This window comes from Acipenser ruthenus, chromosome 5 (genome assembly GCF_902713425.1).
Source record: "Acipenser ruthenus chromosome 5, fAciRut3.2 maternal haplotype, whole genome shotgun sequence".
NCBI lineage: Eukaryota > Metazoa > Chordata > Actinopteri > Acipenseriformes > Acipenseridae > Acipenser > Acipenser ruthenus.
The window spans coordinates 82,827,172-82,854,067 of NC_081193.1; the positions used below are offsets into that span (position 1 = coordinate 82,827,172).

Sequence of the window (26,896 nt, forward strand, 5' to 3'; positions counted from 1 at the left end):
AAAGTCTGCATCTTGTATGAGTGGGCATGTGGTGCTTTTTAAGCGAAACAGAACTAGTAAACAAAGGCTGTTGAAACGGGGATTGTTATTAATGAATCTTTTGTTACTGGAACCCCGTTGGCCGTACTGGCAAGAAAGATCATCCTCTCGAATGTTCCCCCAGTCTTGAGAAATGATCCAATAGAGAAAGAGCTGTCCCGGCACAGGCAGATAGTATCAAAATCCAAAAGAAAACAGTTGGGCTGCAAATCCCCTCATCTAAAACATGTTGCGTCTCTTCATCGTGTCTGTCTATCTATCTATCTATCTATCTATATCTTTCTGTCTATCTATCTATCAACATTGAAGAAAACTGTCTAGCACAATAAGATTGATGTTGATGAGCAATTAGATTTTAAAAGAAAATTTGAAATGTCACCAGCACTTATACTTTCGATGGCTAGGTGGTAGTTTCGGCTTTAAATTACAAGGAAAACAAAATTAAAAGCCATCATCTTTGCAATTACTATTATTTGTTTATTTAGCAGACGCCTTTATCCAAGGTGATCTACGGTGACAAGATGACACCTAGGGTGTGTGAGCTATGCATCAGCTGCAGAGTCACTTACAATAACGTCTCACCTGAAAGACTTGCTCAGGTTAAGTGACTTGCTCAAGGTCACACAATGAGTCGGTGAGTGAGCCGGGATTTGAACCTGGGACCTCCTGGTTACAAGCCCTTTTCTTTAACCACTGGACCACACATCTTCCTATGATGAGAGGAACCAGTACCGGTATGCAATAATGCTTATGGGACTTTTATTTTTAAACATCTATTTTTTTTTATTCTAGTTGATATTAGGGATGCAACGGTTATTATTTTTCTCAAACCAAACCAAAACTGAACCGAAATCAACATTCATAAAATTCCAAACCGAACAATAATGACAAGGGATAAAACCGAACCCGACATTTTTTGTACAATAAAAAAGCCATTGGCATTCTAAGCACTAAGCAGGTGGCATTTTCTACATGTAGACAGTTCATATTAACATCCCTTGATAATTAATACAGTAACAAATCAAAAGCTATGACTGAAGACTTACCTGATTATTTCCAACAGCCCTCAGTAAAGATAACTGTGTTCAAATGTCTAAGGCTGTTCCTTTCAGGTTTCTAAAAGGGCTTGTTGATGAAAGATGCTGGTGCTTGTACTAGCAGCCATACCCAAACTTAAAACCTCTGTTAAAAAAATGCATAGAAGTGAAAAGCTGAAGCTGGAGGTTTTTTTTATCTCAAAAAAAGTTGCTGAGTCTGTCCCATCTGTTAAATTTACTCTGTGTAGACTTAATTTAGACCTGATAAAAATAATGATGGTAAACTGGCTAAAAAAAATATATATTGAAAGAAAATAAAAGGTTAGTTGAGGTCTCGAACCATTGTGAAACTGTAATAAGCAGTAAACTAGCAGAGCATGACTAATTTGTGAAAGACCGTGCCGTGTGAAACTACCCAGTTCCATAATTGCAAAAATAAGCACCTTGGTTCAAAGGGGCGTTGTCGCCTACAGCCTAAAATTTAAATTAGATGCTTCTGCGAGCAGCTCGGTTTGTTTTTTTATGAAGAGAGCTTCATTTACTGTGCAGTTAGTTTTGTTTGTTTACTTTGTTGCTGCAGTCTTATCGGCATGTTGATTGCATTTAAGTGTAAGGGCCTTACCCACAGAGTCATATGTATATTCTAGGTCTCCAAGTTAAATTTTGATTTTAAAATGACTGAAAAGGTAATAGGATGATATGTAGATTTATACAGCAACCTTTAATCCATCAAAAAGGAATTTGTAATGCTGCACCTTATTAGTAACAGTTGATGGCTTGTTATTTAATGAATTGTGTTTTTCTTTTGAGCACTTGTATGTTTTACTTTTATTATTTAAATGACACATTTATTATTGATTCACGTTTTTGCTTTGTGCACTTGTTTGTTGATTTGATTTATATCATTCACGTTTGGTAAATGAAAGTAGTTGCACTGTTTGTCATGGCCATTCCTCCCCCCTCGCTAACAAGCATATCTATTAATTAACGAGGTTCACCTGTTAATTGATCTTGGGGCGACTTTAAAAGTCAGACTCGTAGATGCAGCTAGCAGTACTAGATAGCTGTTGTTGTCGTCATCGTCTGTTTTATTTTAAGGTTAGTAATGTATTTATGCGTTTTGGTTTAGTCTCATGTATGGGATTGTATGATACAGTTTAAACGAGGCAAAGCGATTGTATTTAATGTAGGGGTGCACGAAGGCCGATACCGATAGCCGATTGTTATCTACCCATATCGGCCGATACCGATAGTAATAGATAGTGCAGGTAAGCTATTGTAAACTACTAGAACAAGACATAGGGCCTATAGTTAAATTGTTTTATAATTAAATGTTAAATGAACGGATATCATTTTACATGTTTCATTTACTTCAGAAAATGAATACAAAGAATAATGTAGTATTATATTGTGTGCTTGACAGCAATTTATACATTTGTTTTATAACATAGTCCCATGTACATTGCCCCTGTACTCAATGAGTGGTGTTCCCACTCTGGCGTAGTCAGCCTATTATATTATCTCTTTATATTGTAAATCTTGCTACCATTTTTTTTTTTTTTTACAAAAAATATAAAAAGTTTGCAGAATTTTTGGGATGGTCAAATCACCTCTTTTGGAAGGGGATTATGGTGGAATAGAAAACCAACACCTTAAAACAGATAGACTACACACCGTTTCGATTTGCACAACCTACGAACAACAGCTTTGTCCAGATGACGGCAAGATGGGTTCCAGTAAAGTTATATTTAATGTTGTCAATATTGCATTGGTACTTGCCAATATAAAGGAATGAATGACATTTCAGCTACCTAAGCTTGGTGACGTCTTACTTCAGAAGGTGAGACTTGGTCAATCCCTTCCATTTGGCAAGCTAAAGGCTGTCACCGGCGCTCCAGATACATTTTTGGGTCTGGGAGTAACTTGCCCTCTAATTTTAACACTGAGAGAGTAAAATGTATTTTCAAGGGGTAAAATGCAACATTACCACGAAGTCATGAGTAATCTTGATAAATACTGTATAATATTTAATGGTAATGTGGTAGGCATTAAAAGAGCCTTGTGGTCCTGTACAACCACGCGTGTGTTCTAGAAGGTTCTTTATCGGCTCGGCACATTTTCCGAGGTATCCCACTGACTCTGCAAATGAATTACGTTACTTATATTTTAACATGTTATTCTTAAACTCAGTGAACATGTTAAAACTTCAATATAAAGCCATACAGATAAAAAAGGAAATGCATTAATAAGTAATACGTTTAATATTATAAGCACTGCTGTGCAGCAAAATTGCTATCCATATTTTTACGCATTCAATTTAAATGTAGTGCATATTTCTGATTTCTTTTTAATGCAGAAATAAGTATGCAGCTTATCTGGACTGCTGGCTGTCACAAAGTGCATGAAAAGGCCTGAATTAGTTAGTTGCCGCTCGGTCAATGCGTGGGTGGCGTGTTGGCATAAAGTCCTGGAAAATTATTAACTCAATCCCATACAGTGTTGCTTTTAATTTGTTTGCATTTTTCAGAGAAGTACAAATACAATTGCTGTAAGTTTAAAATGTATAATGAACTAAGGTACTGTATGTGTTTTTTTTTTTTGTTCCTTAATACTTTGTATTTACTACCCACCTATTAGAGAAATTGTTTAAAAGAAATTATTTACAGTATATTTAATTCACATTAATAGCTGATCATTATAATGTAGCCTATGTCATTTAAAGTGTGATTCTTCGAGCAACATGTACAGTATTTAAGGATCTTGGACAGAAGCAATGTCTGATCAATATTGTAATTATTACTGCAGCTTTTTTGAAGTGATACAGTGTGTTGTCCTACCCCTTACAAGTACACTGTGCAGCTTACCTTTGCAGTAGATTTGTTCAATGGTTGCTGCATATCTTTCTTTCATTCTATCTTGCTTGCAGCAATTTTGGGGTTGTATCACTCCCATAAGTCACATCTTTGCCTTCAATAGGCCCAGCGCTTAAAATATATATTATTTATTTGACTGTAGTTGTTTTAATTCCCCTCGCACAAAAATGAGTCGCCTCAAAAAAATGGCTTGCAAAACCGACATCTGTCCACAATACATAACCGATCTTGATAACCGTACTCAAATGTTTTAATTAATCCAGCACAAAGCGTCCACACTAAAGTACCGTTTTTAATGTTTAGTTGGGCTTAATGCGTACAAACACTATTAAAATAGTTTGGTTACAGTTCCCAGCAGCGTCATGGACTGTGGGACTTAATATGACATTATCCCACCATGCACTGTAGTTTTATATTTACAGTCCTGCAAATATGGAGCTTGTGTCGACGGAAATCATAGCACTTCTTAGCATGAACGTCATGGCTTTGTATCTTAAAAACACAAGGTACATTTTATCATAATGTATGCGTTTCGTTTTGAACTCTGAAGTTCTCCTTGACCGATTTCATTGTTCCAGACATCAATGTGCCTTGATTTCAGCATCAGATCATGCCGCTCTGTGATCCACCATTTTACAACAAGCCTCAGAAATTGTACACGGTACAGCAGTATTGGTAGTCGTTCTCAACTCCTTCAGGCACCTGTGCCGAGTACTGTGTTTTTAATGTCCACGCACCAAAACATACCAGAAAGCATTTTGGAATATTGGAGGATACACAAAAACCGTAGTTCGGTATTACAGGGTCCACACTTATGACCAACCGTCCTACCTGATGCGATCTAATTTAGGCCCTGTACACACTATGCCTTTAAACTGTATTAGTTGTCTTTAAAACAGCTTAAGTGCTAAATACAGTTAGAGTTTGATACCGTACTCGAGAAGCGGACTCGAGACCACCTCAGGGGGTCGCCAAACATATCACAAACCAATTTAGCCAATTATCTTCTAAGAACGATCTCAGTGAACGCACCCATTGGCTAAATTGGTCAGATTCTGCACACAATGATCTCTGAATGCACCCAATGTGTTTAATGGTGAATTTGACAAACTTCACCCCATTTATAGTTTTGGTTTAACCTTTGTAAGGTCTCATACCACATACATTTTTAATTTTATAAATAACAGCAATGTATATCTACTTAAGGCCCTTACATTGACAGATAACTTTTTTTATGCAGGGCAATTTATCAATGATTTAAATGCACACAATCGTTTTAGCTGTTTTAATATAAGTTTTATGTATAAACTTGTAGACATGGTTATTAAAGATTAACGACTCTGCATATTAGCAGAATGTGAATATCAAGTTATTATTATTATCAGTCACATCCATTTTTTTTTATTTACTTCGTTCAAACTAGAAACCCATGTGCATTTTCTGAAATCGCTATGCATATTTTTCAGTGTAGGTAAAGGACCAAATATTTTCTTTTGTTAATTCTACACTGTATCATAAATTGAATAACTTGAATTGTTCCACAGGAGTGTGTCTTTATTTAAATAAACTCTTCTTTTATGTCTTGTCTCTGGCATTTAAAATAGACCCTCTAGGTTAGGCGGGGTTTTTTTTTTACTGTTTGTGTCTGTATCATTCAAGTTTTATTCTGTAAATGGGTATTGAAGAGGGCAGAGCAGGCAAACATATGTTAGTAAGCCTAATATGTGAACTAGAATTAAGTATATGTTAATCCCAATATATGTTGAAATGTAGTAATATACCTTTTTTTAATTTACAGGGATGAAAAAATAATAGTTTTGTGTTATATATTTCCAGTTTTAGGTTTAATAAATGAATCGATAGTGTGCAAGAAATTATGTGAACAAGAAATTTTTCTTGTTCTCTCTAGACAGACAGTACAGTATGCTTAAGGCAAAGAGAAAGACAGTCCGGGAGGATTGTACAGCAGGACGGTTCAAATGTCCCTCTGGACCTTGAAGCTGTCATGCCTGTCAATCAGTCTGAAATGACACTTGAATCGTTCAGCATGTGATCAGCTGCTGCACTGAAGGCATTTCTGTCTTTGAGAAAGAAATCCACAAAAGGGAAATTTAATGAACTCACAACTAGGTAAATCTACATATGATGAAATAGGATGGGAGTATACGTTTAAGTTCATTATGTTAATTTTAAAATTTGGATAATGTAATTCCTGAGTTAAGACAAAATACTAATACATTTTACTTTTTTAAGTACATTTGTAGGGCCTTCATTGCTTTAGGAAGGAAATATTCCTGTAAGCACAATAGAGGATTATCAAAAGAAACTTGTGGTTGGAGGTGTAGCGCTGCCAGATCCTTTCACAGTAAGGAGTTTAATTATGAAACAGTCATCTCAGTTTGTTTAAAGGAACGTCACCGGATTAAAAATAAAAACAGAAAACTTCAAGCCCTACTTGTGTGTTCACATTTATTTTTTCCAGAATACTGGTTGTATTTCTTTTTGGCAAAATGTCCCTCTAATATGGGACATAACACATTATTTTAAAATAAAATACAGTGCATGGTGGGATACTATCGTATTAATTTACATTTCATTGCGCTGCTAGGAACTGTAACCGAACTATTGTAGTGTGTGCGTGTACGCATTAAAATCGACTAAACATGAAACGGTACTAGTGTGGACGCATTGCACTGGATTAATTAGAACGGTTTCGAGTAGGGTTCTCGAGATTAGGTTACGTGTAGTCTGGACAGGGCTATTAGAATCCAAAACTTCCTATAGACCGACTGCTCATCTTTCAGTTTAACAGAGCTTTTTGTGCATGAAGGGTGAAACTGAAGTTACTTCAAAATGGTAAGCCACATTTATTTTTTGTAATGTGTGTAAACTTTAAATTATACTGTCTGTATTATGATTTATATTGGATATCAGTCTGTTTAAGACATCATGCCAGAACCTGTACAACTAATGCATGATAATGACAGATTTTTTAATTTATTTATTTATTTTTAAAGTGAAAAGTGTGATGGGAGCAGTACAGTAATGGTGTCTACTAGGTAAACAATTGCATGTCGAATTGACATTGGCAGATGTTTTTCTTTTTTTGTTTGAAGTTGGTATGTTTTAGGGTACAGGTCTGCAATTTAAGGGTGGTTTAGCTATTCATAAAGACTAGCTTTCCACAACACTTTTTATGATTTGCTTTTTTCCCCCTTGTTTTTCAATTGTGTTTGATTTTCTTAGCAGTATTCTATTCAACATCCTAATACTGTATTTTTTAGCTGCCGTTTGGCTATATTCTTTGGGTCAGGTGTATATTAGCGTTTACACAGTTCAGGTGTGTGGTCAAATTTTAAATTTGAAACATTATTTATTTATTTCCCTGTTGGTCGCTTACATTACTGTTTGGAACTGACTCGGTGGTTTTGTTTAATCACTTAATTAATTTCAGCAATACGTTTTAATCAGGTACTATTTTTACCTGATGAGGTATGCTTTCTAATTGTTGTCTATACTGCTGAGGTTATCTCCAAAAGGTGTCCTTCTATAAACATGTCTACTGTTGAGAGGTTTCTTTATTAAGTTAGCTACTCGCGTTGCATCCAAAGTTTGCAATTCTATAAGTGTAATTTGAGCTCAGTGGCTCGGGTATCTTCCCCTTCAAGACTAGAAACAGTGCTGCTTGCTTCTAGCTACGTTCTCGTATTACCAGCCCAACCTCACTCCAAACGACAACGCCACGTTTCGAGTTTGACTGTTTTCTATTCGGGGCAGAGCTTACATGCTCACTGTTTTGAGCCAATTGAAATCCTGCATCCAAATCACGTTCCACAGTTTTTTTTTTATTTTTTATTACTTTATTCTGATGACGGAATTCCAGACATTCTGAAACACCGCGGGCAACTTTTATCAGCGCGCTTCTGCAGGTTTTAATGGGCAGTAGTTTCAGAGGTACTGTGTGACAGCAGTTCTGGAAGGCAGTTTCATACCGATATGCAAAGAACTCATATTTTCTGATTTTGGAGTGGGTTGCATTCTTGTGGTTTCCCTGGATTGTAGGGTTACATCAGCCAAGTGGAAGACCGTACTAAAGTAATCGTCGCTGTTGTGTAACATTATTTGAAAATGTCAGGCGCAACGAGATTGTGACATTAAAAAGAAATCGAATAAAAACATTGACAGTAAGTACCGGTACATTTGTTTTCTGAAATGAGGAGAAAAATGGCAACAAAGAAAGTATTCCAAAAGTATAATTGCTTTATTCCACAGATGTCCTACTCAATACGGAGTAGTCAGCCATAGTTAACCTTTGCATTCGAGTGCCAGTATTGTCTGTTTAAGTTCATGTTTAACCGTGGCCATTTACAGAAGTTATAATCCACGAGGGCATATCATGGTCTGGTTAAACAGAGCCGTTTTTTCTTTTAATTTCTAGCTTCTGAGAGAAGGTACTGTCTTTTATGTTATTTTTTAACAAAAGTTAATGTTGCTGTGATTATTGAATTCCGATTAGTATATTTATTTTAGCAATTGATTTTACGTACGGTATTCCAGTTTATGTTTTGTAAATAAAAAAAACACGTTTGTTTATTCTTTCAGATTTTTAGCAGAAAAAGTATTTATTTGCAAACCAGTTGTGTGTCCATTAAAACGGTTTTACTGTAAGTAATGGGTTGTAGTGAAATGCTGAATGAATAACACATTCATTGTACAGAGAGAATGGATAAGACATGCATTGCTTTGGTCATGTAACCTATATTTGCATTTGACAGGTTTTGCAGCATTCAGCTGGATTAACCTGCACAGTAAATTCTAGAGCTTTGCTGTATTGCATTTCAGTTATGTAGTCATGTTTTTTAAATAAATAAAAATGTGAGTTTTTTTAATTTGCTTTTATAACATCAAATACAGACACTTTCAGGGGTTCCACAACTGCCAAACCTGTTAGTCATGTCAGCTCTGAGAAACATACTGTTATATTGTAAGAACAGCAAAGCATTGCTGCATGTAACACTTTTTTACATTTAATTTTATTTCATAGATTCACAGTCCAACAGAGGAGAAAACCGGAGTTTTTGAACGAATTGGGAGTTTTTTCAATTCCAGCAAGAGAAGAAAAAGTAGAGAGTCATCTGAAGTTTCAGATGCTACAGCTGAAGAACGTGCTGTATTTGCAGAGTACACAGCCTCCCTTGGGCAGGATGAGAAAGAGGGGATCAAGAGAACAGATTTCCTTGGGTCTCGGGCTTACACAGTGACAGCTTGTGGGGACCAACTGGAAAACAAAGACAAACAAATAGGAGTGTCCATAAAACAGGCCGTTCAAAATCTAGAGGTCGCCACACACAGTAGTAAACTACAGAGTTTTGAAAAGGTCCTTGACTTCACGCAGAATTCTAAACCATTTAGCCAGGGTTCATCCCTGAACAGCCCCAAGAGCCCTGTGATTAACGTGGGTGGTTCAACAAAGCTTCAGACAGGAGAAGAACAGAGGGTCGAAAGGAACGTGCAGCATTTTAAAACCTTGCCTTCCAGGAAGGGGTCTGCTGCGGAGTCTGATTCGGAAAAGACAGGAGGCCCACCCAAGGAACTTCAGGTGTCCTTGGAAGAGACCACTGCATGTTTACCAAGTCAATCTGTAGGTAAAAAATTCTCAAGAAACTCTGATATTTCAAAAGTTGACCCAAAATACCAGGAAGTTACACAGACAAAGTTTGCATTTCAAGAGCCCTTCAGCACCAAGACATTCAAGCATAACAGGGATTTGCCTTTACCTGAGCATCCTAGGGAGAGTCTGCTAACAGCCAAAGAAGTATCCACTGCATATCATTCAGAAAGTCAACCCAGCTTATGTAATAAGGAAACACCTTTAGCAGGTAATGAACCAGAATCACAAAGCCTTAGAGAGTGTTCAGAAGTCACATCCAAGAAAGAAACTCAAGTTTTCACTGTAGAAGTCTTCTTACAGAGTGAGGGTGACTGTGGCCCTGGCCTCTTAGCTGGAGAATATCCTGTTCCGGAAGCTGAAGTAATGGGAAGAAAGAGTAGACGCAGTGGGGGTAGAAGATCACTGAAATCTGCTGACTGCCAGCAGTCTATTGAGGAGAAACCAGGAAGCAACACAGGTAATACCTTCTGTGATGTCACGGAAACGAAGATCAGCCCTGAAATAGGAAACAGAGTCGAGGTTTCTCAGCAAGCACTTGAAGCTGGGAGCATGGTCTTGTTTAATCAAGAGGGGAGGGTGGAAACACCAGAACTGATTAAGCAACAACTCCCAAGCTCTAAGCTTCACAGGAAAGACACAATGGATCAACGCTCACCTCCACCAGAGTTTGCTTTACCTGCTTCCATGAATACTTGGAGCAAAGAGTGTGCATCAACAGGCATCACAGTGCAGGCTGCACTTGAAGGCAATGCACCAGCTGTGTTTACAACAAAAAACACACAGGTGGGAAATGCAAACAAGGCTCTACACCAGGAAGACAATCGGGTTGCAGTCAGTGTTGTGAAGGCTGAAATTAAGCCCTTGGAGGGAGAAGAAGCAACAGTATCCTCGGAACCCACCAGCACACCTTCTACAGCACTTCATGGAGAGGCTTTATCCAAAAAAGCGAATTTGCAATTTGAAGTCACTCCGGGTGAAGCTGAATACAGTAGAAAGGGTGTGGACGAGCTGACAACCAAGGCCTTCACAACCTCCGTGAAATCTGAAATCAAAATGTAAGTATGCTTTGAAAAAGTTTGTTTGACTAGAAAAATGGTTGACCTGATATTTGTGTACAGAATAACAAGAAGTAAGCTTTTTGTAAATCATTTTTTGACAGAAGATTATAAAATGAATATATATATATATATATATATATATATATATAATGTATAATATATAAAACCACTGAATGAGTCATTTAGCATGTGTAAGGAGGTGTTTCTTTCTAGTTGTGAAGAACAGGGCCCCATTCTCAAAGCTTTAATGTTTCTCTTGATAAATTGGAATATATTGCTGTGTGTGCAAATCATTTATTTATGCATAGACTTACTAGAGCAATTGCAGTGACTTAAATAATTGTCAATATGAGCTTTATTTTCTATAACTGAACTGAATACATTTGGGAGTTTTCAAATATTACATAGAACCACACTAATTTAATAACTGTACCAAATTTGTGAAGTACATACAGTATTTAGGCTCTTGTTAGCACGATCAAATGTAGCCCTTGATTCTTTGACTGTTTTTTATATACTTAGTCATGATATTAATATAAAACTATTGAGTTCCTGTTACTTCCTAGCATATAATCAAAGTAGTAGTTCAGTTCCACTCCACAGGTCTAACTAAAATAAGACCATTTGATCAAGGAAAAAAAAAAAAAAAAAAAATATATATATATATATATATATATATATAAAAAAATTAATATTTTTTTATTTATTATTTTTTTTATAAGAAAGGGGAACCAGTGATAAACTCTGTAGTTTAAGCAGATGGAGGGTCATCCACAAACCCACTAAACATCAGTGTGTGTGATTTATTGGAGGCTTGGTTCTCCCCTCAGTTTTCTCGTGCTGGTTTGGATTCTAAACCGCAGAAGGCATTCACAGACTGCTGACATGCTGCGGCCACCACTAACTGCACCATTTTGTGCAGCGGACATGAGTCATCTTCCTGCTCCTGCTGCAGACTCTGTCCAACAGCAAGCTTTGGCACCATGTCTTCTAAACCAGTTCAATCATAAACAACTGCATATTTTTAACTGTGCTGTGAAATAGAACAAAACCAGCTATGTCTTTAGGTATCAATGCAGTATTTTATATATATAAATCTATTGTCACCATTACTAAGTAACATGCACCTAATTTTCATGTGAACACTCTCTCCAATGGGGCCACTACAGAAAGCTATAACGGGTTTAATATCTCAGTACTTTTCTCCTGCGTTACAGCACCTGTCTTTTCAGCCATGGGTATTATTTTGTGGAAGAAGTGTATTTAAATCAACATAGCTTGGTAAAAGTCAGCCTGTTCCGTTTCCATTTTGTCTTACTGATTGGATACAATTAGATACAGATGTTCACAACAAAGAGTCTAAATTTCAGTGCTGCCTGTAGCTGAACCTTTTGGATTTCCTTTACCTGCAGAGACAACTCCTTTGTAATGTTTTCCTCAAAAAGTGAAAAAATGTTTACAGACTAAAGACTTAATTTACTTGTCATGGCTTGTCTACATATGGCTAGTTTGCATGAGGAGAGGACTTCATTGTGTCTTTTGATTAGAGTTCTACATTGTCTCACATGACTTGAATGTAAAAAGAACATTGAGTATTTTTTTTTTCTTGTAGTTTGTCTAGATGTTAAGTATTTCAGATGTCATTATGCTTTTTCACTTCTATTCACATGTGCCAAGTATGCTATGTAATTAGCAAGACACCCACTACAGGGTGTGAACTAACTGTTTTAAGGCTGGAACTAGGTCTCATTTTTATCTTTGATTGATCGTTTTCCAATACATCAACATCAAAAAAAAAAAAAAAACAGGTCCCCAAAACCAACAGAATTAATACATGTAAAGCTACTGATAATATACAGAATAGCTACTAAATTATTGAAAACTATTACATCTATTAAATGACATCAGATTTTTTATGACTTCTTTAAAGAATGCCTTACCTCTTTTCATCTTGATTTGTGCCAGGTGTTGGTAAAAGCATGAAAATAATCTATTGAATAATTACATAAGTAACAGATGGTTAATTTTCCCACAACAACTACATAACTTATTTACAAAAAAACCCTGTATCTTAGTGTCAATATCTTACATTTTGTTAAAGAAACAGGATAGCATCCACATTCTTTGCTTATAAAGAGGAACAGAGCTTGGTTAAAATCTGAAAACCTGATCACTAGGGATACCGTTGCTGGATTGTTTAAAATGCTTCTGGCCAAGCGGGCTACTTTTGGAAAGCAATCTTTGTTGTTTTTCCACCATTCATTTATGTGTAGTGGTATAAAATGAACCCAAATACAATTATCTTTTTTTTTTTTTGCCAATTATTTTTTATTATTTTCTCCCAATTTGGAATGGCCAATTATTTTATTACGGTCGGCTCACCGCTACCACCCCTGCGCTGACTCGGGAGGGCGAAGATGAACACACGCTGTCCTCCGAAGCGTGTGCCGTCAAGCCGACCGCTTTTTTTCACACTGCAGACTCACCATGCAGCCACCCAAGAGCTACAGCGTCGGAGGACAACGCAGCTCTCGTGCAGCTTACAGGCAAGTCCACAGGCGCCCGGCCAGACTACAGGGGTCGCTAGTGCGCGGTGAGCCGAGGACACCCTGACCGACCTAAACCCTCCCTCCCCCTGGGCGACGCTTAGCCAATTGTGCGCCGCCCCTTGGAAGCTCCCATCCTCGATCGGCAAAGGATTAGCCTGGATTCAAACTCGCGACTTGCAGACTATAGAGCGCATTCCTTTACTGGATGCGCCACTCGGGAGCCCCCCAATTATCTTTTTTTTTAATGGGATGCGAATGTGCATAGTGAAAACAGACAGAGGAAGTGGTACCAAAAGAAATGCACCAACAAAAAAAAACAAAGATTGACATGCTTGACCATCGATGGTGATCAAACAATACGATGGATCAATGCATCACCCCAGCCTTACTGTGTTTAATCATTTTTTGCTCACCCAGTATTTTGTGATACCAGCAGATTAGTCCCACTCACATGTACAGTATAATTGTATAATCCTGAATTAGCAGAACTGAATTGATCTTGAGAGTTGACAGTACAGATGTCAAGGTAATCCGGGTTATGATTAGGGGTGGGATTTTCGAATAAGAAAATATTCGAATATACCAAGAATAAAAGTTTTAAATACCCAAATACTCAACCTCTAATTACTCAACAGTGACAGGTCCTTAGAACATATCAGCAGCAACCACACATAGGGACGCATAGATAAATACATCAGCAGTAACAGAGAAGGATAATCTAAGGCATCTAATATGTTTATTAAAAAATTATATAAACTAGAAGAAATAAGAACACACAGCAGAGGGGTTTTAACTATAAAACTCAGAACTTTATAAAAAGGACCTTCAAAACTTAACTGCATTTCTAACACCCTTTGGTGACTCGTATAAAACACACAACACAACTGCTTACTAACAACGCACAACAAAATGTTTGCTCAATAAGATCTATGCTATAATACAGTATATAACATAAAGAATGAGATGTACTGTGCCCGTACTTGCTGATTCCATAATATAATAATCATTTAAAAAAAAGGCTGAATCTGAAATCAAGCCGATATCAGTAGGAGACCAATGACAGCAGAACTCCAACAACAAAGGCTTAACATCGCCCTGGGTAGTTTGCAGTCAAAATCTAAATTAAAGTTAACTTTTAACAAAAAAAAAAGCTTTTTTTTTTTTTTTCTCCCAACTCGAGACACATCACAGTGCAGTGCATGTTTGTGTTTTTTGCCATATTCTGTATTTTCTTCCAAAGTAGCAGATAGGTGCTTGCATTTTAGATTGAGCATTTAAGTCGTTGATTTACAATACTGAATGCACAAATTACATTGCATGGTGGTCTCGCGTTGCTTTAAAAAAAAAATTTAAGATGCAATTTTCATTGCTCATGTACTCACTTGGCCAATAGCAGAGCAAGGTAATGAAGGGTGCCCGCCTCCTGTCATTTATCAGTGAGGTGACAATTGTAGTGGCCAATCACTTTTAACTTCCTCCTCTCAAAAATACTGTGCCAAGTTTGTACAGATTTCCATTTGTTTTAGAAATAAACAAGTATTCGAAACTCGATCAAAGTATTCGCGTAGTAAATTTTATTTAGAATACTCGATTTACTTGAATATTTGGACTCACCCCTAGTTATGATCAGAGTTTCCAATTTTAATTTTTTTTTATTTCTTTGTAATGTAATTTTGGTTTTTAATGTTTTTGGTTTGGTAGCCAAAGTTTGCACAAGGTGGGACTAAATCACATTTCTCTCTCTCTCTTGCTTTTAGTCGCATCTTAATTGCCTTTAGTAGAGAAAATATTGCTTGTGCACAGAGTGCGTATAGGTCATGGTGATCTACTTTTTCATGTTACTAATGAAGTTTGAATTTACAGCCGCGACGGAGGATGAGTTTTACTGACATTCTTGTTAATAGAACGATTATGGGTTGTGGTTAGTGGCATTACAGGAGTCACACAAATAACCCATTTAGCAAAACATATTAAGGAAAACCATGTCTATGTTTTGACTTCTAAGTCTTTTGTTTTCTTTCTCACAGACCACCGAATCTCCAAAGAGTTGATGTAGAAGTGAAATCAGACGAGTCTAAATTATCAGATAAGCCAGGCAAGGTTAAAGACCGGAAAGCCGCGTTTGAAAATAAAACAACAAGCTTTCAGAAAAAAGATTTTTATATCACAAAAGACATTGCATGCTCTCCAAAATCCTCTAAAGATTTTATTGGAAGAGCTAAACTGAAAATTAATCCGCCGTCTGGAAGCAAGACTATGGAACCCAGAAAAAAGATTGATGGCCCGAATATCAGTGAAGTGGGGGTACAGAGAAATATTCAAGAGGATCTGCAGACATCAGCAGAGTGCCCAGATCACACTGAGAATACTGTCCAGTCAAATACATTCAAGCAGAATCGGTCATCCACTGAGAAGACTTCTGTTGAGTCTACATCCCTGAGAACAAATATCAAGACCACTAATGTGACATCAAAGAGTTCTTCAGAAACTCCACCGCTAGAAATCAACAACTATTGTATTTCGGAACAAAAGATAGAGCTGATTGAAAATGCAAAAACAGAGGTGATCGAAACCAAAGCACCTGTTGTCATAAAAGAAGAATTTCCTTCTACAGTTAAAGGGGCGTTGTCCTCTGTTGATGAAGGTAAAACAAAGGCACCGGCTGAAGAAGAAAGTATGTCAGCTGCATATAGTTTAGCTACACAGCAGACTACAGTAATTACCCAAATTCAGGAACAAGTAAAAGATAAAGCCGCACATAAACCCCTAGCTGATACCAAACAGGAAGGCTTGACTGGACTAGATACCTATAAACCGCAACTTGGCAGAAGTACAGCACAAAATGTTAATGACTCACCCAGTTCTGCACATCAAAGAGCAGCAGTAAAACAATTGGATTTGAATAATGTACCAATAGAAAGTGACTCATCTGCAATTGCAAAGCAAAATAAAATATCTAAAGAAAAAAATGATACCAAAACCAAACTACTATCCTCTGTACTTGACCCAAACACCGTAAAGCAGCAGTCTAATGATCTTGTTGATTCAAAAAATGAATTCTCTGCCTCTGAACAACGCATCACAGTTATGCAAAAACCTTCCAGTACTGTTGTGAAGACAGTAAGTAAATTGCCTACATCTGGACAGAAGAGTCCGATTAAGGAACAATCTGATATTAGTTTGCAGATGGGAAGCAAACTGCCAAGACCTGTTCAGAAAAGTATCTCTAAGCAGCTATCTAATAATGATACTGTAGAACAAGAAGCAAGTGATTCTGCTCAGCACATGCCTACTGAGCAACAACCTGGGAGTAATATTTTAAAAGCAGAAAAAGATCCCCATACGTCATTACAACAAAACACCACAAAGCCACAACCAGACAATGCAGTTGTAAAGACGGTAAGTGAACTGTCTGCATTGGAACAGAGGAGTCCCATTAAGGAAAAATCTGGTGATATTTTACAGACTGGAAGCAAATTGCCTAGACCTGTTGATAAAGGCACCCCCAAGCAGTTGTCTAATAATGATACTGTTATTACAACAAGTGAATCAGTGAAATTGGTCCAGAAAGATATCACTGAGCAACAGTCCAACAGTAACATTTTACAAAGCGTGAAGAAGGAACTGACTACCAACACACAATCTGATAATATAAAACCAGAAAGTGAATTACCTGGGCAGAAAAGTACATCTGTAAAAAAATCTGAAAGTAGTATCGTACAAAAGGAAAAGGAGTTTAGTACATCTGTACGGCAATCTGCTATCAAGGTACAAGCAGAAAGCAATGTTGTAAGAACAGCAGGTGAATTGCCTACAACTGGAGAGAAGAGCCTTACTAAGAAACAGTCTGAAGTTAGCCTTGTACAGGCAGAAAAAGAGTTGCCTAAATCTGAGCTGACTAGGACCACCAAAGTACAATCTGAGAATGTTGTGGAACCAACCAGTGAATTGACCACATCTGAACAGAAAAGTTCTGTTAAACAATCTGAGAGTAGGGTTACACAACGTGAAAAAGAGTTGAATACATCAGTGCAGCAAACTACAATCACAGTACAATCTGAGACTACAACTAAGGAACTGTCTAAAAGTAATAGTGTGCAAAAAGAAAAAGAAGTTTCTAAATTAGTACAGGACAGCACCACAAAGGTAGACTCTGACCCCAGCGTTGTAAAAGTAATGGGGGAATTGACTACAAAAGGACAGAAGAGTCCTGCAAAGAAACAGTCTGAAAGTGACACTGTACAAGCAGAAAAAGATTTGCCTAAATCTGTGCAGATGAGCACCACCAAGGTACAATCTGACACAAATGTTCTGAAAACTGCAGAGGAATTGACTACAAGTGGACAGGAGAGTCCTGCAAAGAAACAGTCTGAAAGTAACATTGTCAAAACAGAAAAAGACCTGCCTAAATCTGTGCAGATGAGCACCACCAAGGTACAATCTGAGAATGTTGTGGAAGCAACCAGTGAATTGACCACATCTGGACACAAAGATTCTGTTAAGATACAATCTGAGACTGGCTTTGCGCAAAAGAAATTAAGCAGGACTGGACAGGAAAGTTCTGCTAAGAAACTATCTGAAATAAATATTGTACAAGTGGGAAAAGACTTGCCAAATTCTGTCCAGAATGTTGTTGAAGGAACAAGTGAATTGACTACACATGGACAAAAAAGTAAAAATCCATCTGAGTGTATTGGCCAACAAAAGGAAGAAGAGTTGAGTGCATCTGGACAGCAAACTAAAATCTCCAAAGCACAGTCTGACGGCGAGGTTGTAAAAACAGTTGGTGAATTGGCTGGGACTGGACAGGAGAGTAATGTGCAAGCACAAAAAGACTTGCCTAAATCTGAGCAGAATGTTGTAGAAGCAACAAACAAATTGACATCTGGACAACAACGTACTGTTCAGAAACAGTCGGAGGTTGTTGTCGCACAGACTGACAGCAAATTGCCTATATCTGATCATGAAATCTGTACGACCCAACAGCAATCCAAAAGTAATGTTTCACATGCAGAAGACAAAGGGCCTATCTTAGTGAAACAAAATGCTGTCAAGGGGCAGCTGGAGAGCAGTGTTGTGAAAACAGTAAGTAAACAGCCGACAACTGTAAAGGAAAGTAAAGGGAAGAAGCAGTCTGATAGTAATATTGTGCACGCTGGCAGTGGTTTGCCATCATTAGTAGAGCAAGAAAAAGAAGACACAAAAGAAAATAAATGTTTATCTGTGAATGCCACAGCTTCGGTAGAACATGAGTCTGCAACAAATGCATCTTTAAATCAGGTGCAACACAGTTCCCAGCAAAAAGAGAACAAGCTCCCAACCTCAAATATCACAGGAGGTTCTTTACAACATGTTCAGATGGAAAGCCTGTCACAACCCACCTCTGTTACAACTATACAGAGTCATGCAACCAATTCACCAAAAAGTGAAAAAAAAGCCACAACATCATTAACAGATATTACTGAGTCAGAGTTTCAGAATAAAAAACATTTACAGTACAGTGACTTGAGGAAAGGTCCAGAGGCAAATGTAAACTTGCCTGAAGTTTCACAGAATGCAGCAGCAGCAGCAAAACAGTATATTGTGGGAAAAAAGCGTCCATTGCCACCTGAGATTGTAATGAAAAGCCCAGACCAGTTGAATAAAAATTGGTTAGATGTTGAACAGAGTTTTGGACAAAAAGAGCAAAATGTAGAAAATAAGCGAAATACCTCTGAGAGTGATGATAGTGCCTTGGACATGTCCGGTGATTTGGAGAGCTTTGTAGAAAACATCAGGAACATGGGTAGCCCATTCTCTTTGCCACAGAAGAGGCTAAAGCCTCTCAAATCACCAGCACCACCCTTTGCCATGCCACCCATTAAGGAAGACCGGTTTGAGAAAGCCCTTGATCCAGATGTCTTCAAGTTTGGTTTAGGGAAAAAAGAAAAATCAAATGACCCACCCCCATCAAGACTGCTCAAGCTGCAAAGCATGGAAGCAAAAAGCAAGCTCATCCCCAAGCGTAGAACTGCAGAACAGAGTATGCTGTTCAAATCATTGCAGTCACCAAGCAAAAACATTAAGGAAACTTGGAATGCAGGCAAGTCGGAGAATGAGTCTGTAGACACTGTTGTCGGGAGGTCACGTCTTGGGAAAAGCTCGGTTGTTTCAAGCCTGATGAATCTGTCAGCGACAACCAATACAGCTCATAGTACTGATACCAAAACCACAGTATCTCAAGAAACTAAGAGCACAGCTTCTCCCTTGCCCTCCTCTTCATCACAGCTTGGTTTGCCTACAGGTATATCCCAGATTTCCCTGCCGCTAAATGAAGTAGATGGAACAAATGACTCTCTTGGTCCACCCTCGTTTGAGTTCCGAAGTTTTATGGAGAAATATCGGAAACCAGAGGACACAAAAGCAGCACCAGTTCTGGAAAGTAGCTTCCAAATGCCAGAGTTCAAACTTCCTGAATTTCCTCAGTTGGGGCTAGAGTCCAGTACTGACTTTAATGACAGGTTTGCCAACGGGAGCCAGGATTTCTCAGGGTTATATAACCCCGGTCTACCTGGAACTCCGGCCCTTATCCCTGGAATGCCAGCTCAAAACATGGAGGTAGGTTTATAATCCTACAGCATGTATATAATTGTGAAGGTTATATTAGTAATATTTCTTTACAATTAAGGTAATTTATGGAAAAAATGACACAATTGCCTTCATTTTTTTTTATATAATTTTAAGAATATTTTTTGTTGTCCCAAGGTCTGTGCAAGATTTCTATACACATCTTTACCTTGATTTTAGCTTGCTTGAAAGACAGTTTTCCCCATTATTTCCTGATTTCAAGAAAAAGCATTTTCTGATGTCAATTTTCAACCTTATTCTTTACTGCACCATGGATCAGAGAGGACAATAAAGGTTTCTTTTAGAGTCAGATAAAACCACAATACCTTCCAGCATGCTGTAGAGAAAGTAATATTTTATTGAAGCAACAGAACTCCGAACCACTCAACATGATCTCATTATATGTTATTTGCAATTATGCAAAATGGTTCAGGCAGTGTAATGAATGTAATTTGAACTGTTTGCCCTTTACAACAAGCGGGACTATTAGAATATTCTATTTACGTTTTCAGACACAGGTATTCTGAATGATTTTGTATGCAAAGATATTATACAGGATTGACAAATTAAAGTTAATGCGCAGAGGATGCTTGATTTGACTTGCTTTCTCTGGCATTGTATTATTAAACATGGGGGGAAGACCATTTTTTTTCTTTTAAAATGATCATGCAAATGTACCATTTGTAAGGTAACGTGCAATGTTTGAAAGAAAATTCTGTGAGAATATGTAAATAATTGGATGTGTATTTGATTTGATTACCAAGTCATACAATAGGAGGAAGGACAGATGCATTTGTTTTTTTTTTAAAGTATGCTGACAATAGATCATATTCCTAACATAAACAAAGAATCAACCCACACACTCCTTTTGAAGTTCACCATTCAGTTTATTTGCAAATAACCTAATGAATGGACTAGGTCTGCCTTTTCAAGGTTACACAGACTGGGCATGGCAAAAAAAAAAAACTTGATGTGATAATCTAATTGGCTAACTGTTGCATAGGCATATGTGTCAAACAATACCATTATATTAGACTGTTGGCAATTTTGCCATAATTTATTTATTTAACATTCAAATTTATTCATTCTGATTTATTTGTTGTCTCTTGAATTATAGATTCCTATTTTAGACCAGAGAAGGATCCACAAGAGACCTGGGAAGGTAAGGGGAAGTATTTTACATTTTTAGCGTGCGACATGAAAAAGAGGCGATGAAGCTGACTTGTATTTCTTTGTTTGTTGGTTTAACAGCTGGTAATTTATGATCAACCACAGTTCTCGGGGGAAGCAAATGAAATCTTCAGAGATGTAGAAGATGCCACTTGTTTTAAATTATCACCTGTCATTTCTGTAAGGGTGGTAAGAGGATGGTAAGCTGAAATCCACTCAAATAGCACATTTTTATATGCACTCTATCTTAGTTCTGGTGTTGCATGCATTATTAATTGAAATCAAGTATAAACATATATACTGTTTTTATATATATATATTACATGTTATTTAGTTTTTAGTAATAAACTAGAAAATACATTTTTAATAGATTTTTGTTCAATCTATACCGTCCATAGCAAATGTATTCTGTAAGCCTGGTAAACTGAACCATTACTATTTAAAATGTGTCCTGGTATTGTTTTATAGGATATATAATTCAGTTGATAGAAAGGCACAATGATCTGAAAACACTTGTTGTTTTAAATTAAAATAGGACCTTTTTACTGGGTCCACAAAGAGCCCTGTTTTAATTACCTAATCAGTAAGTGTCTAAATCAATCAAATAAACCCCAATGTGATCTGGAAATCTTGAAAGCAGCTTGTCTAGTACGTTGTATTCTTAACACCTTTGCAAAATGATTTCAGCTGGATTTTCTACGAAAAGCCACACTTTCAGGGCCAGTCAGTAGCTTTGGAAGAGGGGCAGACAGAGCTAGTAAATGTCTGGAATGAAGTGGCCTGTGAAGAGAATGGTGCTGGTGAGAGAAAGCTTGACCCTGCAGCTCCCATGGTGATCGGCTCCATTAGGCTAGCAGTAAAGGTATGTTGTGAACCTCAGGTCTACCGTTACCTTGTCCTGCTTTGTTTTATAGAAATACAGTGCATGTCAGGATTTTCAGAATTAGTAGCACTTGCTAAGTATTTGTCTCTTAAAGGATTGATGTGCGTCAGTTTGGATGAAACACTCTGATCCATATGCATCTCTAATGTAAGATACCTGGGGCCTCTACCAGTTCACCACCTGGTTTTCTACAAAATCCCTGGTTTACTTTTTTTTTGTTGGTGTTCAGGATTACAGAGTACCTGAGATTGACCTGTTCACTGACCCCGAAGGCATGGGAAGAAAGATGAACTTCTTCGATGATACATTGGAGACATGCACGTATGCAATGCCAATGAACACATCATCTATCAAAGTCCATTCTGGAGTGTAAGTGTGGCTCAATCAACAACAAATATCTTTACTATTATACAGTGAATTCTCATTAAAACAAACTCCCTATTAGACACATTTATTGATATTATGAATTTTCTACATGGCCCTGGCAAAATGTAGCAGTTGGTTATTGTAAATTACTTCTTATGAAAATTCATTTAACACACAAATGTCCTGTTGCGAATTATTTTGGAGCCCTCCCAGGGAAAAATATTTTAAATAAAACGAATCACCCTAGTTCAAACAGCAGAGTGTAAAGGGAAATGTGTTCATTTGCATCAGGATTAGCACCTCTGTTTTGTATTTTAGTGCTGTTTTGTGACTACAGGTAAAATTATGTATTTCGAGTTGCCATAGTGCTATAAACATCAATGCCATTTCCATGAAGCAGCACAAAAACATGCACTATCCTTGTAAACAAAAGTTGAGGAAAATGCACCACTGTACAAGAAAAAGAAAGATGTTGCTGCAAATTTCAACATTCCCGCAAACACTTTGTCAACTTCAGTACAATAGTGTAGGCCAATAAACTGCAAACTGTGGATGCCAGTCGTGAGCATTTCTGATTTGCTCTATACCTGATATTGAGGACGCCTAAAAGCCCATGATCAGAACGGGACATGCAGGTTTCAAGTGCAGTTCATTTGCAATGTATAGTTTTTAAAAGTAAACTTGAAACTGTATTTTAAACAAAATGCCCAGTACTTTTAAATTTAATAATACTTATTGTTCTGTAATTTTAAATTTGATTTCAGTGTTACTGTAACTTCAATAAAAACTGACGGTATGCATTTGGCATAGACTCCTTATAGTATGAATTAATGAAACCTTTTTTGTTTTTTTGCTGGTCCCTTGAAATTTGTATTAACGAGAATTGACTTCATATTGCTATTCAAAGAAATACTAGGGCACCTACAGTGTTACTTTTGTAACTGCAAAAGAAAACTCTCTCTCTCTCTCTCTCCCCATAATCAGAAAGTTGTAACTTTTCAACTTTAGAATGACTGAAAATATAAAATATTCCGCAACTACATAATTAACTATGTTATTTAGTTAACCAGATGTCCTGGGCATTTGAAAGAAGTGTGATTTCTTTTAGGAATGCTTTTAATGTCTCTTGCTAAATCCCAGAAGTGCTTTGCTTGTTTTTGCGTGCTAAACACTTTTTTCTTTTACATCCACATCCTGTCCTGACAATTATGCCTTGGGTGTGGTGCAATTATGTGTGCTTTAAAAAAAAAAAAAAAAAAAGCAATTACTGTGTGCCAAAAAGTGAAATTAAAGAAATGGAAATTTACAGAGGCCTGTGGATGGAGGAGGGTTTGAAATTCCTAAATTAATATGGGAGATAGTGAAATTGAAGAAGGGAACTATGAAAAAGACCTAGGAGTTTATGTTGACTCAGAAATGTCTTCATCTAGACAATATGGGGAAGCTATAAAAAAGGCTAACAAGATGCTCGGATATATTGTGAGAAGTGTTGAATTTAAATCAAGGGAAGTAATGTTAAAACTCTACAATGCATTGGTAAGACCTCACCTAGAATATTGTGTTCAGTTCTGGTCACCTCGTTACAAAAAGGATGGGCTGAATGGCCTCCTCTCGTTTGTAAACTTTCTTATGTTCTAATATTCTACCACTATGCATTTGTTTAAAGACATATAGCACAGTGGTCTGCTCACCTAGAGAGGGCACCTCCTTTAGTATGCAGAGGTTGCCTCAGGCTCCCCCATTGGTATTTGTTCTTACTACTTTTCTGTACACAAATAATTCAGTATATTTAACTTTTCTAAACTGTTCAAAGAAACCAGCAACCATGTAGAACAGTTTTATTTTTTTAATCTGTCAAAAAATAGAATAAAAGAGTCTTCTTTAAATGAAAACTTTGTGAATATTTTGCATAGTGTATGACGTTTCAGAATCAATGTAAATAGACTATATGCGCTGTTCTTTTTTCTTATTAGTTGGCTTGTCTTTGAAGAACCTGGTTTCTGCGGATGTTCCAGTATTTTAGAGCCAGGAGAATACCCCTACCCAGAGTCCTGGGGCTTTCAGCATCCTATAGTCGGATCACTTAGGCCACTAAAAATGGTAATTATTGATGCATTTAAGAAACATTCAAATATAATTCTCAACTTTATGAATTTCTCATTTGTTTAAAGGTACCTGCCAAGATTTCTTTCTTCAGATACACCAAAGCTAGGTGTAGATTTGCAGTGTTGTGTTCTTGTCTTGCGATTAGCAATTTATATGTGTGACTCTTAATAAAATAGATTTCAAGTTGTTGCAAGGCTTTGTTATTCGCAGCCAGAGCATTTAAGATATGCCTAACAATTGTTTTTAACTTACAATCCTTGTGTTTTTCCAGGGTGGACTGAAGGTAGAGCATCCTAATGAGCCCAAGGTAAGATTTAGATTTAGGAAATAAAAGAAAATGTTAAATAGGTGTTGTTTTGTGACAATGCATTAAACAAAGGCACACACAGAAGGCTGCTAGAATTGAGCCCTGAATTAAATACAAGTTAACGCTGAATTAATCCAGCCCTGAATTTTTGAAATCACCAAATGGTTTTCCTTCTGGTCAAGTTAATAGTCAGGCCATCAGGCATCACTTGCCAAGTATTAAGAAACAAAAACCTCAATCATATTGCAGGATTGGATTGCAGATCAGTATTTTGGAAGATTTTTTACAATAATGCAGGAGATTGCTGATTATTCAACCATTTTCACATTGATTTCTTGGCCCTGCAATATTAAGGAATACGTACACTACTTCTGTCACTTATTTTTTTATTAATTTTTTTTACCCCAGTGTATTGGTTCTGAAGAGGATGTAACCTATAGCAAACATGTGGAAACATCAATATTCAGTGGCCTGTGACCTTAAAAGAATGCATTACTTCAGATGCTGCTGTGTTTTTGTTTTCCTTTGTTTTTTAGCTCAATCTTTCATTATTATTATTATTATTATTATTATTATTTATTTCTTAGCAGACGCCCTTATCCAGGGCGACTTACAATTGTTACAAGATATCACTTTATTTTTACATACAATTACATCATTGTGGCAATGTGCCCCGTCCCTGTGTGCATTTGTGTGTTGTGTGCGTGTGTTAATGTTGGTGTATAGAGATTGGTACACGGGATATAAACGGGTCTGTGTTTCACGTGTATTTAAAAAGTGTAGATTTGTATTTAGGCACGAGGAGAGCACAAATCACTTCACGTGCTGGTTAAATGTAATATGTGAGCACGGGGTTGCACAGAATTAATTCACGTGCTGGGATTCAAGTGAATAATTAATTAGTAATTGAATCCCAGCACAATAGTATATATAGACGCACATTTCTTGCAGTCGGGGTTGGGTGTTCGAGAGTGGAGAACGGTTGAGAGAGAGAAGGAGAAACGTAAAGTAAAATAATAATCTATAAGTGTTTGTACTCACCGTGTTTGTTTGTCTCTCCGTGCACCGTTTGTTAAGTGTTTAGTACGTTTTGTTTGTCTATTTATTTTGGCGCAAGTGCAGTGTCCTGTTTTGTGTTCAAACCTTTTATTTTCTGTTCTGTTTATTAAATGCTGAGCGCGATCACGCACCCAGCTTCACCAAACCACATCTCTCTGTCTGTTTATTTCCTGCATCTGGTCTGACGCCACCCACTCCGGCCGTCTTTGTGACAATCATTTATACAATTGAGTCTTTACTAGCGCAATCTAGGTAAAGTACCTTGCTCAAGGGTACAGCAGCAGTGTCCCCCACCTGGGATTGAACCCACGACCCTCCGGTCAAGAGTCCAGAGCCCTAACCACTACTCCACACTGCTGCCTTATGAATAATGACCCTTCATCTTGCCTTGTGAATAATGACCCTTCAACTTTTCTGTTTCAGGCTATTGTTTATGAAAAGCCATTTTTTGAAGGGAAGCATTTGGAGATTGAAAGTGAAGCTTTTAGCTTCAGTGAAGGTGATGACAATGAAGATTGTGCCACCTGTTGGGTAAAGAAATTGGGATCTGTTGGCTCAATTAAAGTCCTACGAGGCATGTGAGTACTGTAATATTTACCTTGACATATATTTCATATCATAATCATGAAGGTACAAGAATAGTTTTACTATATAATAAATGGAGTGGGTTTACACATTTATATCATTTTTAAAATAAAATATATATTATCTTATTTTAGGTTGCACATTTTTAAGCATATTTGTGGTTTGAAGTTTTCTACAAAAAAATTAATTAGCAAAATTACAAGTATTTGTGTGTAAAGATCCCCACCAAAAAAAAAAAAAAAGAAAACTTAGTTTACATAAGTGTTGTTCTGTTAAAAAAACATGTACTTGCAAATAATAGCTATTTACTCGATACGAACAAAAAATATCTCCATTTTGTGCAGCTGGGTAGGATACGAGAAGCCAGGCTTCGAAGGACATCAGTATTTGATGGAGGAAGGACAGTATGAAGATTGGAAAGACTGGGGTGGTTACTGTGAGCAGCTCCAATCTTTACGACCCATAATCTCCGTGAGTAAACATAAAACTACCAAAAGAAAAATCGATTCATCAATTTGCATCCATCTTAATGCAGAGGCTTGTGAGCGAGAGCCTGATGGAGATCATTTATTCAAATGAAGTAAAGC

General features: G+C 37.1%; 1 protein-coding gene across 1 annotated transcript in view; it reads left to right on the forward strand.

Annotated features, from left to right (window-relative positions):
- crybg1a (crystallin beta-gamma domain containing 1a) overlaps positions 1–26,896 on the forward strand; it is a 67,848-nt gene that overhangs the window by 27,811 nt on the left and 13,141 nt on the right. The window contains exons 3-12 of the mRNA XM_034921218.2: positions 8,994–10,675; positions 15,255–19,824; positions 20,951–20,995; positions 21,085–21,203; positions 21,691–21,865; positions 22,116–22,255; positions 24,226–24,352; positions 24,630–24,665; positions 26,148–26,302; positions 26,654–26,780. Of these exons, the coding sequence (XP_034777109.2) occupies positions 8,994–10,675; positions 15,255–19,824; positions 20,951–20,995; positions 21,085–21,203; positions 21,691–21,865; positions 22,116–22,255; positions 24,226–24,352; positions 24,630–24,665; positions 26,148–26,302; positions 26,654–26,780 (7,176 nt within the window). The remainder of the gene's footprint in view (positions 1–8,993; positions 10,676–15,254; positions 19,825–20,950; positions 20,996–21,084; positions 21,204–21,690; positions 21,866–22,115; positions 22,256–24,225; positions 24,353–24,629; positions 24,666–26,147; positions 26,303–26,653; positions 26,781–26,896) is intronic.